At 39.2% G+C, this 14,753-nt stretch overlaps 1 protein-coding gene across 1 annotated transcript in view; it reads right to left on the bottom strand.

The window, feature by feature from the left end:
• Positions 1-14,753, bottom strand: part of NIBAN2 (niban apoptosis regulator 2) — a 105,025-nt gene that overhangs the window by 26,708 nt on the left and 63,564 nt on the right. Inside the window, exons 3-5 of the mRNA XM_074211112.1 lie at positions 11,309-11,437; positions 9,379-9,484; positions 7,199-7,366 (exon numbers count right to left, since the gene is read on the bottom strand). Coding sequence (XP_074067213.1) covers positions 7,199-7,366; positions 9,379-9,484; positions 11,309-11,437 — 403 coding nt within the window. The remainder of the gene's footprint in view (positions 1-7,198; positions 7,367-9,378; positions 9,485-11,308; positions 11,438-14,753) is intronic.

Below are 14,753 nucleotides of genomic sequence, written 5' to 3'. Positions count from 1 at the left end.
CTATTTGTTTAATTTTATTCATTTAAAAGCATAACTTGTAGGAGTTAATAGATTTCACCAGATTGCCAAAGGTTTTTATAATACAAAATAGGAACCCCTCCTCAGGAGCTTCCTCCCCCAACCCCACACTGCCAAGACTATTAACTATGGGATATGTCAATACAGCCTCATCAATATTGTTCAGGCTCAGAATGTTCCATGCCCAAGGCTGTTTCAGTAACACTGATTAGTTTTACTCTATCATCTAAATGAAAAGGAAACCATGGGCCAAAACATCAAAGCTTTTTTTCCAAGGTCACCCAGTTAATGAGAACCAGGACTAGTATTAATAATAATAATAATAATAATAATAATAATAATAGTAATTTATGCTTATTCCATGGTTTATTGCTTACAAAGCTATTTCCTCACAATAGCCCCCATGTGGCTAGTAGTGTGAGTATCAAATATCCTTATAAATGAAAGAGAGGTAAGATAACATAATGGCTAGAAAGTTGTCCTTGGAGTTAAGTAGGAAGACCTTGGGGATCAAGTACTGGCTCTGACACATACTTACTAGCTATGGGAGTAAGCATAGTAAATATAGACAGTAAATCATTTATTTATTTATTTTCCAAGGCAATGGAGTTAGGTGCCTTGCCCAAGGCCTAGGTAATTATTAAGTGTTTGAGGTTGAATTTGAGCTCAGGTCCTCCTAGCTCCAGGGCCAGTGCTCTATCCACTTTGCCACCTAGCTGCATTCTATAGACAGTAATTTAATCTCTAAGTGGCTCAAGAAAATCTTTATAAATGTCAGAGAAATCTACACTGGTCAAGGGAGTTTTCCACAATAAGAGTTCCCTATGTCAGTGAAATCATTGGCTCAGATCTCGCCCTAGTCCCATCTCCCAGATTCCTTTCCCTTAAAGAAAAATAATTAGGGATGAGAAAGAACACTAGAGGTCAAAGAGACATAGCAGCTTGGTCCAAGATGGTACTCATCTATTAATTGGCAGAATAAAAAAATAACCCAGCTTTCTCAGACACTATTTGTCCTTTGTCTTCATTGGATCAGTCCCTTCCAACTCAAGATTTATGACTATGATTCCTGGGTCATGTTGGTTCATCATTATCCCTTGGTCAAAAGCAAGCATAGTTTTTCTCTTTGTACCTATGCTTTTCCTACTTTTGCTACATTTCTTGCCTTTGGCTGCTAAAAGAGTCTGTGGCCAAAACCCCCTAGGGACAGCTGTTTAGACAGTTCAAGACTGATGTGGTGATGATGAGACTGTCTCTGAACATGTCCTTCTTTCAAGGACATTTTAACTGTGGTTACCACTATTAGCACCTATTAAACTGGACTTCTGAGCTCTCCCCTCCCTGCTTCATCCTGGAAGGCTCCAATGTGAGCAAATTAAAAGTTCTGGACTGAAAACATCATCTGTCCAAGGCTCCCAAGAACATTCCAAAAAGAAAATTTCCCACAATATTCAAACTAGAGAAAAGACAGGGCAGTGATTTTAGCAGAAACTTAAACCAGGTATTCAACAGTTCTAAACAGATTCATGAAATAATCAACAATTATTTACTTAATAAATACTATGCTCTCAGCCCTGAGAGAGAAAAAAAAAATCACAATTTCTTCTATATGCATATCTGTCTAATAAAATACATTTTCATATGTTATCTCATCAAACTCTGTCAAGCATCCTGTAAGACAGAACAGTACCATTATATTGGTTTTACAGATGAAGAAGGTGATGACTAGCTCAAGGTCACATAGCTAGTAAATGGAAGAAACCAGGGCCAGAATCCTGGTTTTCTAATTCCTGGTCTAGGGCTTTTTTTTTTTCTAGAAACCTTCCCCATACAAATACAAGCTACTTTGTAAAAAGAGGGAAGATTCATTGATCAGCTTGGGTTTTCTTGATATCATATTCAACTCAAATGAGCTATTTTGATGGAGGGGGAATGATGGTACCATTCATCTAAAGTGAAGATAATTGAAATTATTTCTTTTGGGTCTGGGAATGAATTCTGGTTTCTCCTCAGTATTTTATCTTATTTAGATTTTGCCTAAGTCTGGAAACGGAATGGTATAGTGAACAGATCAACTGGATCTGGAATCAAAGAGACCTGAGTTCAAATCCCAGCTCCAATACTTCTTGGTTATATAGTATTTGGCAAATTACTTAACCTCTCAGTCACATCTGTAAAATGGGTATAATGCAAGGTTGTTGTGAGAAAAGCTTTTTGTAGACTTTGAAGCATTGATACTGTTTCATTGTCAATGGTTCATAATTTAGTTTTCTTGTTTGTCTCTCTTGCCAATGTGAATTTTAATTTTTGCTTTATATGAATAGTATGATTTCAATTCCTGCTCTCTTGGGAATCACAATGAATACAAAGTAAAATTTATTCTAGTCGATCCTTTTTATTTTTGTCTTTAACTTCTAGATGTGTTTCTTTTACACAGATAATTGTTGTTTTTTTTATTCGTTCTCCCACTCTTGCATTATTGGATTGTTTTATCCATTTATTAAGGTGGTCAAGCTTGTAGTTTAAATTTTATTCCCTTTCTCTTCTTATTGGAACTTTGTCCTTGTGATTGGTTCTGCTTATACTACTTTGACGTAGACTATATCTAGAGGCTATCTCCTTTACTCTGTTTCTTCCTTCCCTCATTTTTCCTTCTTTCCTCTCCTCTTTCCTAGACCAAATAAGTATGAGATTTAAAAATTTTTCTTTCCTCTAATTGTTTATTTTAAATAGTATTCTTTTGCTGAACCTTTTTCGAAGAATTTTTCCTTTGCTCTATCCTTCTCATTACTTCTCTTCTAGCCTACTCCAAATTTTATTTTCTGATTTATAGACTATTCCTTTACCTGTTCCTTCTTTATTCCTTGTGGCCACCATGAAGGTGGAAGCTTTTTGAAGTTTGGAATTTTAACTTATCACATTTACAAGTTTTTACATTTACAGTTCTCCATCTCTCCCAAATTTTTGGTGTTCCCCACTCTTAGAAATATCAATTCATAAAGGAAGAATGTTAACTGGAAGCAATGTCATATAGGAGTTACTCTGTGTCCCTATTACTACCTTTTGTCTTTCCCATGATCATGCTCAGTTCCAAAGGCTAGGTTGACCTCCTGTTTCCTATACTACCAGACTTCTCTGGGTTAAGATGGTGCAAGAAGAAGCAATGAGAAGTTTCTGTGTTCAACACTCTCCTCACTTTAATTAATATCATGTGCATGTCATGTCATCATTCACTTAATATTGTGGTCTTTGATTATGAAGGATAATAAGCATCATTTCTGGTTATGTGATTCCATACTTAATTCCATACAAATTGCCCCTCACCCTGAGTCCTGGCTACCACTGAAGGCCTCTACATCTTCTCTCCTGGGGTAGGTTGGCAGTCACAGAATTTGAGAATTTGAAGGAACTTTGGCAGCTATTTGAGCCACTCATACTTAAAAGAATTCCTCACAATTATAGTCCCAATACATAGTTGTCCAGCTTTTCCTTGAACACCCAGAGCTATTTTTTTTAAACATTCATTTTAAAATTTTCAGTTCCAAATTTTCTCCCTCCTTCCAGCCTCTTCCCTATCCATGGAAAAGGCAAGGAATATAATAACCCATTATACACGCGAAGTCATGCAAAACATTTCCATAATAACCATGTTGCCAAAAAAAAGCAAGAAAAATAAATCAAGTAAAAAAATATGCTTCACTCTGCACTCAGAGCTCATCTCTGGAGATGGAGAGCATTTTTCATCATGGGGCCTTTGGAACAGGAATGTATCAAATAGCTTCTGTGTTAAAGAACCATATCATTGTTGACTAAGATATATTTTTGGTTGCAGCTTGAGATCATTTGTTTTTTGGAATATCTTACTTTATTTCTTGCTTTGGTTTCTTGTGACTGAGGAATAACTTTGGGATATTCTAACTGGCAATCCTTAATATTTAAAAGTGTTCTCCCTAGTGATTATAAAATTTGTTGTTTTATGTTTATAGCCTTAGAGTTTTAAGCACAGTTGTTTTTGTCTTGATGGTCATCTGAGGATTCAATTTATCAGTACTTTGTTGTTGGTAGTCAATAGTTCTGAAGAGTTTTCTTGCATTATTTCTTGCTCTATGACTTTCAGACTTTTTCATGTTCTTCTGGGAGAGCTATGGTACTCATGTTATTGGTGAATGTATCCTGTTTCCAAGGTCAATAACTGAACTATATAGAATGTGTGTGTTTATTTGGTCAATATGGTTGCCTTTTGCGTTTCTTCTGTCAATTTTTCTTCTGCTGTTGTGTTTCTGTGTTCTAAATGAGTCACTTTCTCTTTCAGAGCTTCTATTTTCTTGGAAAGAAAATCTGTCAAATCTTCAAACAGAGCTCTATTTTCTGACCTAATATCTTTCTACAATTTTATTTTCTTTTGATCCATTTTGGAATTTCTATTTGATTTTTCATCATCTCTGGTGAGTCAGCAGAGATATCTTCTGGATCAGGGAGTTTTGGTTCATTTTCCTTCTTAATATAACAATTATTAGTGTTCTGGCTGGTGTTTTATTCAATCTTCACGAGCATCTCTAGTTGACTTATCTACTTTCAAGTAGATTCAAACTAGATTTTTCACTCAGGCTGAAAGACTCAAAGTCCAAAGGATAAGTAACTACCTCCAGTTTTATTCCTCATTCTTTGGTCCTTCACTTCTCTACTTTTCATAGTCTCATAAGGTTCTCAAAAGATTTTTTTCTGAAGCACAAGGAGATGGGGTTCCTTGTATAACCTGTGTATACTATGTAGAGTGACATAGAGACAGTGGAGTTCTTATTTCATTTTGTTTTGTGTGTCTGTTTATTTTATTACATTTTTTACCTTGTGAAATATTTCCATCTCTTACTTTGAGGTTTCAACTTTAGCATAATTTCTTCTTCTGAGGTTTTTGGGTTGCTGAGGCTTGTGAAAAACAACCATTCCATCACTATATCAATCATGTAGCCAGAATTGTAGATTTAACTATTATATGAATGTGAGATCACTATCATTATTACAGGTTACCATTGACAAGTTTGCATTCCCGGAGAATCTGAACTGGCAGGAAAGTAAAATATACCAGATTCCTCTTGAAGGGCAGGGAAGAAGCAAACTTGGGACAAAAAAAATCTGCCCTAGACATGCTTTTGATCAGGAAATTTATCTTGCATGTGACTACATGATAACTTCTGAGGTTTCTCTACTTGGATCACAAACAGCCCCAGGGGCCTTCAGCAGGTCAGAAGCAAGGATTCTATTCTTATGTCAATGCCACCAGATTGAGGGCAGAAAGGTTACAGTCTCAGAGTTGGAAGAGATCTCACAGATTATCTGGTCTAACTATCAATTTTTAGAAGAAGAAACTGAAGTTCTGAGAGGGGAAAATTCAAGCAATAGGAAACTAGACAGGTGGAATCCAGGTCATCTGATCCAAATCTACTACTGTTCATTATCCCTCTGGGCAAATCTGTGTCAGAACAAAGGGTCAAAGGTCCCGTCTTGGTTCCCTGAGTTTCTGAATGGGCCCAAAGGTATCTCTGGACAAACAGATCTGAAAGATCTTTAGCTAATCATGGTTCCATCTCTAATATGCCTAATGACATCACCCCATTTGGGAAGCTGGATAATTGCTCTTTAACTTACCTAGCATAAAAATAAAACAGATCGATTGGGACCCCTGCATATATGGGAGGGGAGAGAAGGTACAGCAATTCCACCTGCGTCACAGTTCAGATCTTAGCCCCAACCTTCTATTTCGCTCACAGATTACTGGAGCCTCAGGCCCAAACTTTAAATAGAGGACTATCCATTTTCACAAGATCCTACCTTTCCCAACATCCTCATCCTTCAATGCAGCCAGGCTGCCTGGCCTCATTGTGGATCAACTGTTTTACTGAAGGGCCCTGAAAACTTTAACTCCACTCAGCCTTAGAGAAGAAGGGAAAGAATAGGGGGTAGATGTTCAACATGAGGTCCCTGGACTGTGGCTTCTCAAATGTGCCACTCCTAGGCCCAGACCCTCTTCTTTCTCCTCCCATGCTCCACCAGCCCCCTGGGGAACAACTGAACAGGCTGCCTTTTGTGAGGTGGGCAACATGCCCAGCTCAAGGTGGCAGAAGCAATTCAGATGTGATTGATGACCTGCTTCTCACCAAGGAGCCCTTTAAATCCTCCCACTGCCCCCCTGCTACCAAATTCCAGTCCAGCTTGGACTCAAGAAGTAGCTTTTGAACTGGCCGAAAGATTAGGGAGGATGGGGTGGGGTAATATGTAAATACCTAGAGTCCAGGGCCCTGTGCCAAGACCCAACCCTGTCAGGTCTCTGTTCCCAGCCTGCAGAGACATGCAAGGTATAACCTGTGCTGGGGCATGCCATGACAGGAGAGGGAAAGGGAAGGGAAAGCAGGGAGCTCATTGGTGTGCTTCTGAAGCAACAGGGATATGAGCTCATCTCACTTGTAGACTTCTCTAAGCTAATGGAGTTGAAAACAAATCCATTCTCCAGGTTTTCAGATTCAAAGTTTAACTGAAAAAAAAAAATAGTTTAACCAAGAAAGTCATCCTTCCGGAATGCAGGGAGAATATCTCCAGGATACTAGGTTACCAGATAGGAAGTCCAATAACTCAGGTTCTTGGGCCCTCTGCACCAGAAAAAAAGGTTGTGACCCTAGTTACTGGAAAAATTAATAGAATCATAGAATCTTGGTACTAGAAGGGAGCTTAAAAACTACCTGTCTTTCTATAGATGAAAAATTAGAGGCCAAGAAAGTTATGTTCACTCATCTAATATCATATGATAAATTAAGAACAGAGTTGGGACTAGAACTTGGGTCCCTTGACTTTCTGCTCCATCATTCTATCTTAAGTTGAGGACCAGAGAAATAAAATAATTTTTTCAGTGACAGAAATGGGTGGCCTTGAACCCCAGGCTTTTGACACCTTGTTCTGTTAGCATCCCATTGCTCTCTGAAGGTGCTCAAGTCAGGACCTATAGTCCAGCCTAATATGTATTTACTTTTTCAAATTTGATGAATTTCATGGAATCAAATTCTAGGAGGAAAAACTTTCTTCTCCATCCCACAAAGATCTCATTCCCTTTCATTTCCCTCTTTAGGAGTTCTTCTTGAAGACCTCTCTCCCCCTCAATCAGGCTCCCTCTCCTGCAGACCATACTCACCATTGTTGCAGTGCCGGACACAGTCCTGGAACACAGCCAGCCACTTTTCCTGTTCGGGCTCTGTCATCACACAAAAGTAATAGTGTCGAGAATATGGATGCCAAAGGATCAGGGGGTACTGGGTTGGGCACTTCAGAATTGGAGCAGCACCAGATTTGGGGACTGGCCCTGTGGATGAAAAATGAAATCATGATAGCATCATGTTATGCTCCTATAGAGATTCTTTCTCTATCAAATCATATTTTATCTTAACAAACCTTTGAGGTACAGAAGAAGGAAAACATGATCCCCCTTCAACACCTGAGAAACCCAGAACAAGTCACTGACATTTAATCCTAGATCTAGAGCTGCAATGGACGTCAGAGATTATCTATTCCAACCTTCTAATTTTGCAGATGAGGAAATGGAGACTAGAGGTGAAATGATGTGCCCAAGCTCATGGAGAAAGGTGCATATCTAGGATTCTTACTCAACTCCTGGGACTTCAACGTCAGCCTTCTTTCTACTAAACTTTGGGTCTGAGATTACCTAATTTTCCTTAAGGGTCATGCACCCACCCTCCCAACACTAATGAGATCCATCTGGATTCACCTATCTTTCTCAGCCCCAGGACAAAATATCCAGGATGAGAACTTCTCTATTCTCCTCTAGGGGACTGGTTCTTGCAAAACCCCTCCTCTGTCCTAGACCAAGTCCCTTGTTTCCAAAGAAGATCACTCGTTTACAACTAGAAGATGTCTCAGTGGCCATTCAGTCCAACTACCTCTCTTTATAGGTGTAGAAACTGAGGCACAGAGAGGTTGAAGTGACTTGCTCGCAGTCACACCAATAGCAATTGACAGAGCTGAATTTCAAAACCAGACTCTAGTCCTCCCAATTCAGCTCTCTTTCCACTACATGAGGGCTGAGTCCCCTACTAGCCAGGCCTTCCTTGGCTGCCATATCCTAGACAAAGACCTTTTCATACCCTCAGACTCCTATGGAAAAAGCATTCCTCTCACTCAGAAGGCCACAAAGGGGGAACCTTTGAATCCATTGGTGTTTGTTTAGACACAACAGATCTGGGGCAGATTACACAAACTTTAGGCTGATCACAGACACATTGCAGCTGTCCCTTCTGGAGAGAGATATTATACCTAAGAGACTAGAGACTTTGCTCCTGGGAACAGACCACAACAACCCCCTCTTATTTCCCAGGGAGGAGGGAACATGATCCTCTAAGCTGCAGACTATCTTTTGGGGGGTATTTTTTCAGGGGAAAAGAGCAAAAGAGGTGGGGGGGGGGTTAAGGAAGAGTTGGGATAGTGATGGGGAGCATTAATAAAGAGAAGAAAACAAGAAGAGAGCCAAGCCTGGGGGTACTGTGGAGGAGACAGGAAACCAGGGTTCTAATCCTAGTTTTGACACTAACTAGCAGTAATTCTTCAACTCTTTAAGTTTCCTGAGCTTTAATACAAGGTTTGAGATAGATCTTGAAGGTTCCTTCCAGTTCTAACACCCCATAAGAAGGTTCAAGAGCAACTACGTGGCACAGTGGATAGTACACCAGGCCTAGAGTCAGGAAGATGAGTTTTTCTGAATTCAAATCTGACCTCAGATGCTTACTAGTTGGGTGATCCTGAGCAAATCACTTGACTCTGTTTGCCTCAGTTTCCTCATCTTTAAAATGAGCTAGAGAAGGAAATCATAAAGTATTCCAGTACCTTTTGCCAAGAAAACCCCAAATTTGGATCATAAAGAGTGATATACCACTGAAAAACATCTAGAGAACAACAACGATGATCCAAGGAAAATGGTGACTATAGTGGATCCTAAGACTTTACTATGAATCCTGCATAACAGAATTGGCATCTATATTGGCCCACTTCCTTTTCTTGACATCTCTTTGAATTCTGGTCCCTCGTTTTCCTTGCTTTAGTTTGCAGAGATGAAGCCAAGTGTCATCTTGGCTGTACAGCTCAGATGTTAGAGCCTGGTGTTTATAAGGTTGAGGTTACAGGTTCAAATCTCATCAGTCATTGAACTCATACTCTGCTCCATGTCCAGTCTGTAACCTGAAGCCAAGACGGTTCTTCTACAAATATGTGCCACTGATCATCAGGCCCTTAACTCTGGGCAAACCCATTCTACTCTAAGAAAGATATTTTAACCCTGCAGTCATCTCTTTCCACCCATATTACCTGGTAAAGAGTTACCAACGAGCTCTAGGTAGTGATCCACTGAGGTGAGGATTTTATAGCCTGCACTGTTGATGATGGCACGGGGTGGGATCTGTCTCTCGTAGGCCTGGAGGATTGAAAAGAATGTCAGTCTAGGAAAGAACCACTGCTGGATTCCAAAGTATATCCCAATTCCTGGCCCCTGGAATGCCATTCTGGCTGCTGAAAGAAGTACTAACCCTTCCCAACACCATAATTCAACCCCAATGGTTCTTTTCTTGAGTATTGCAGATAAAGAATTGAGGGAAGAGGAAAGGAGAGTAATGACTTTTAAAAAACACCAAGGGAAGGAAGTCACTTAATAATGAGTCCAAACAGATGCTAGACAAAGCACTTGTCCAAGAATTCAGGTATCAAATGAAGAAAGAACTTGATGGTTTCTTTGATCCCTTCCAAGGCTAAGGGCCATATTAACAGAGCTGAGCTGGCATTTTGACCTCTACCAGTAGGTGCCACCACCCAACATGTGAAAGTACATTCTTAAAATGTCTTTAAAAAGCTTCAAATTATATAAAATGAAACCAAGCCTGATTTTTATCAATTCTGTGTACCATATTTAGGGACATGATACCATCTGGGAGATGAAATTCAGTTTAACTGCTTAGAGCTTGCTTGAAGGAAAGTTTTGTGGGGAGAGGAAGTAGTAACCAAGGGCAACAATCAATTGAGGCTTTATCTGTCTATTCTGATTATCCATAGCATCCCTTCCCCACCCAGGGATGCAGATAAAGAAGAGGTAGTCAGTTTTCTTTTTCTTTTTCTTTTCTTTTATAACAACCCAGCTGCTCCTTCCTTTCTGTTCCTCTCCTAGAACAACATTTGAATCAGATAATCAATAAGCCTTGCTATGTGATAAAGGTCAGTACAGTACATGAGAACTGAAATCAGGAAGACCTGGGTTTGAGTCCTACCCCTAACACATACTGGCTGTGTGACCATGGCTAAGTTGCTAACCATCTAGTGTTAATGGCAAATCTCTAAGACCATGATAATCTTTCTCAACCCAAGATCTGGCCTGTTTGTTCACTAGTTACACTATAGTGCTAACAGAGAGGTCTGTGTTACAAGTTCAATCATGATGCTGGCACTAGCAGCAAAGAAATCTTTTCCACAGCCACAAACTGGAAGAAAATTGCAAAATAAAGTGTGGTTTAATGGAAAAAAATACATCTTACCATAAGATGTAAGTGCCAGAGAAGGTATATTGGATCTAAAGAGTTTCCTAACCAGGAGTGAGACCACAAATTCAATGTCTATCCTCTCCCTATTTCCCAGGCAATGGTAATACTGGAGATACTGGATGCTACCTTTGCCCCCTTAGGAGAGGAGTTTATATTGGGGCAGGGATAGGGAGAAAAAAGGGAAGGCCTAGACTGGGTGTCCAGCAAGGAGTTGGGATGGGAAGTGGGGCTGAACAAAGCTTTCCTGACAACTCAGATACAGAAAATAATAATAATGATGATGATGATGATGATGATGATGATGATGATGATGATAAAGAACACAACTGAGAAGACAAAAGGCAAAACTACTACTTTCTACTACAATGAAGGACTCAGAGTAGGGGGAGAGCTCACACCAAAGAAAGAAAGTAGGGGGCAGCTAGGTGGTGTAGTAGATAGAGCACCAACCCTGGAGTCAGGAGGACCTGAATTCAAATTTGATCTCAGACACTTAATTGCCTGTGTGACCTTGGGCAAGTCACTTAACCCCATTTCCTTAAATAAATAAAAAAAAATTTAAAAAAAAGAAAGTAGATTTGAGTCTAAGAACTTTCTCCACTGACTTGGTGAAACCAGAAAGTCTGGACCTAGACCCCTTACAGCCCCTCCTCACCCTACAATTGTTCTGTGCCCACTCCAGTCCAGGCCCCTACTTCAATAGTACTTACAGCTTTGTTCTCATACAGCATGAGTCCATAATTGTGTGGCACAAGGCTAAAGCGATTCCTCCATTTTTTGCTGTCTTCCAGGTACTGAAACAGGTTTCCAGAGAAGATGACTCTTTCATCCAATGGCACCTATGAGAGGGAGCACAGAAGAGGTTGGGAACTAGGGTTTCAAAAGGTGCCAGTCGATGAATGGTAGACCTGATGCAAATATACTCACAAGTACTTAGGATCTAGCCTGTTTCCTCACCAATTACATCACAGTGCTAACAAAGAGATCTGAGTTACAAGGTCAATCCAGATACTGGCTACTTGTAAGAACAAAATCTGTTCCACATCCACAAACTGAAAGAAATTGCAAAATGAAGTGCAGTTTAATGGAAAAAGCAATGCACTAATAGTCACATCTGGGTTCTAGTTCTGGTTCTGACACTGAGCTGCTATGTGACCTTTGGAAAGTCACATCTCTATAGACCTCAGAGAGGGACTAGACTGGAAATTCTCTAAGCTCTGTTCTAACTTTAATATTCTATGTTCAAAGGTCTCATCTAACTTTAAAATTTTCTTGTTCTCCAATTCTAGTTTTACCAAGACTATGAAAAGAAGGGCCATTGGAATTGCTATCATGGAGGCTCTTCTCTGATGCTTTCATTTGATAAAAATCTGTTCTGTAGGCTTCCTTTGAACTCTTCCTTATGTTCAGAACTCCAATCAATACAGTGATTAATTTTGACATTAGAGGTCTGATGAATACATCTTATCTTTAGGCACACAGATGCAAATTATAGGTATGAAATGAGGCATGCATTTTCTAACTCAGTAGATTTTTTTAATTAATTTTTATTAAAGATATTATTTGAGTTTTACAATTTCCCCCCCCAATCTTACTTCCCTCCCCCATCCCCCCCACAGAAAGCAATCTGTCAGTCTTTACTTTGTTTCTCAGTAGAGTTTTTTAAATTAAATTTTATTTTCAAATAAAGATTTGTCTTCTCTCTCTTATCTTTTTCCCTTCCCTTCCCCCCAAACCCATTGAGAAAGCAAGAAAAAGAGAATCAGGGGTGGTTAGGTGGTGCAGTGGATAAAGCACCGGCCCTCTAGTCAGGAATACCTGGGTTCAAATCCGGTCTCAAACACTTAATAATTAACTAGCTGTGTGGCCTTGGGCAAGCTACTTAACCCCATTTGCCTTTAAAGAACCTAAACAAACAAACAAACAAACAAAAAACCAGAACCCCTATTACAAATTCTTATAATCAAGCAAAACAAATTCATTCATTGGCCCTGTCCAAAAAAAAAAAACAATCTGTACTATGGGTCCATCATTTTTCTATCAAGAGGAATGTAGCATGTTTTATTGGTCATTGCACTGATTCGAGTCTCTAATTCTTTTAAGGTTCTTTGTCTTTGCAATACTGGAATTACTGTATAAACTGTTCTCTTGGTTCTGCTCACCTCTCACTTTGTATTGGTTTCTGAAATGGTCCCGTTCATTATTTCTTATAGCACGACAGTATTCCATCACATTACTATACCAAAACTTGTACAGCCATTCCCTGGCTGACCTTGGTTTCCAATTGACTTAATTTCCATGATTCTACTTATTCATTATGAGAAGCTTCTCTTGGAAATGAACTGATAATGTAAAAAAAAGTAAAAGAACATCAATAAAATGTTAGAAAAAAAAGAATTTTGTTTAATAGCTGGAAGAGAGGAGGGAATTAGCTTTGACTCCTTAGGATAATTAAGTCCTAAGAATAGCCCATCATGATGGGGTCTCTGGGGAGAACACTAAACTAAGATCAGAAAGCAGAAATGGACCACTCATTCATGCCACAAATATTTTTTTAAAGTGGCTCTGATGTATATCATACTTTGTTCTGGGAATACAATGATGTAAATTAACTAATTCCTTCTCTCAAGGAAATTATATTCTCATGCAGAGGAAGTATGACACATACATAGATAATACAAGGTAGAATGTGATGCAAACAAAAAGAGAGATTCAAACTAAGTTTTCAAGGAAAATTTAAGGATGGGAAGGATGCTCTAAACTGGGCAAAGATTAGAATCAAAATCAGGGAAAAATACAAAAAGGAGGTGGCAACCAAGATGAATCTGGAAGGAAGAAAAGATTCTGAAAAAGAGATAAAGAGGATGGCATGAATTCCACATGTGTCGGCCTGTCATCATTAAGTATTTCTTAAGCTTCTAAGTGTGAAGCTCCTTGCTAAGCACCAGGGATCCAAAGAAAGAAAATGAAATTTAATTGACTTAACTTTTGGTTGTCATGAACCAAACCCAAAGGTCCTCCAGAATAATGGAGTTGAGAGCTAATTGGAGCTAAAGCCAAACAGGCATATTCCAAAATGACTTAATTGGAATAATAAAATATTTTCTAAATTGAAAATGAACCAATGCTTCATTTATTCGGTGTTTCTGCATGGGCGAGGACACAGTCCTGTGCCATTGTTCACCCTCTAGGACCCTCTCTCAAAGAGCACATTCTGAATGTGATTTGATGCTCCTGTTCAGCATCATACATCACTTCCTCCTGCTCTTCAAGGGGGAAGCTCAGATAAATTTTTATTTTTTTCAAATGAAAACCCATTGTACACAAACAATAGGGCTTCTTAAGCTGCTTCCTACCCAGGGATTAAAAATATTTACCAAAAAAAAAAAAAGTGGGGGAGGGGGAAGGCAGTGGCTCAGAATTGTGCATTAGCAAAAATCACAAAACACTGGAAGCTTAAAGATCTATATTTAGACTCTAAAGCAGACGCTAAATTTGGCAAGCACATCTCTCCCCCATTTCTAGTAAGACACAGAAGGATCTATTTTCTTGGTCTCTCAGCTTGGTCTCTTCTGGGGCGTGTCCACTCTCCAGGACTGAGGTCTTTTCCTTGGTTTAGACCCACCCATCCCCCTCTCCTTCAGTTGGTCTTCCTCCCCAGTTTGGGTAAAGCAGATTCTCAGAAGGATGGGACATATGTCAAATCTTCTCATTTAAGACAGGGGCTGATTTTCCCAGAAAGGCTCAGTCTTCCTCTCCCTGGTTCTGCCCCACTAAACCTTACACAGATTATAATAATAATAGGTGAATGTTAGGAGGTTTTCTGGTTTGATGTTATTTACAAAACTGTCAAATAACTAAGTGACAACTCTATTAGAAGTCCAAAAGAAAAAAGAAAATTGAATTTCTAGGCTGAAATTATCTTAGAACAAGCAACACTCTTTGTCAGAAAGCCACATAGAATTACAGACTACTGAAATGTGAGAAAACCAGAAAGATCATTTCTCCTCCACACAAATATTTAAAGCTATAAATGAGGAAGGAACTCAATCTCTGAAAAAAGAGAGAGAAAAATGAACCAAATTAAAGGATAATAGAGAAGAAAGACTCCTGGGAGGCAGTATAATAGAGAAAAAAGAACATGGGATTAGGGAA

Source organism: Macrotis lagotis, chromosome 1 (assembly GCF_037893015.1).
Source record: "Macrotis lagotis isolate mMagLag1 chromosome 1, bilby.v1.9.chrom.fasta, whole genome shotgun sequence".
NCBI lineage: Eukaryota > Metazoa > Chordata > Mammalia > Peramelemorphia > Peramelidae > Macrotis > Macrotis lagotis.
Note: the sequence above shows the minus strand (reverse complement) of the source record. Positions and strands in the feature narration are given on the sequence as shown.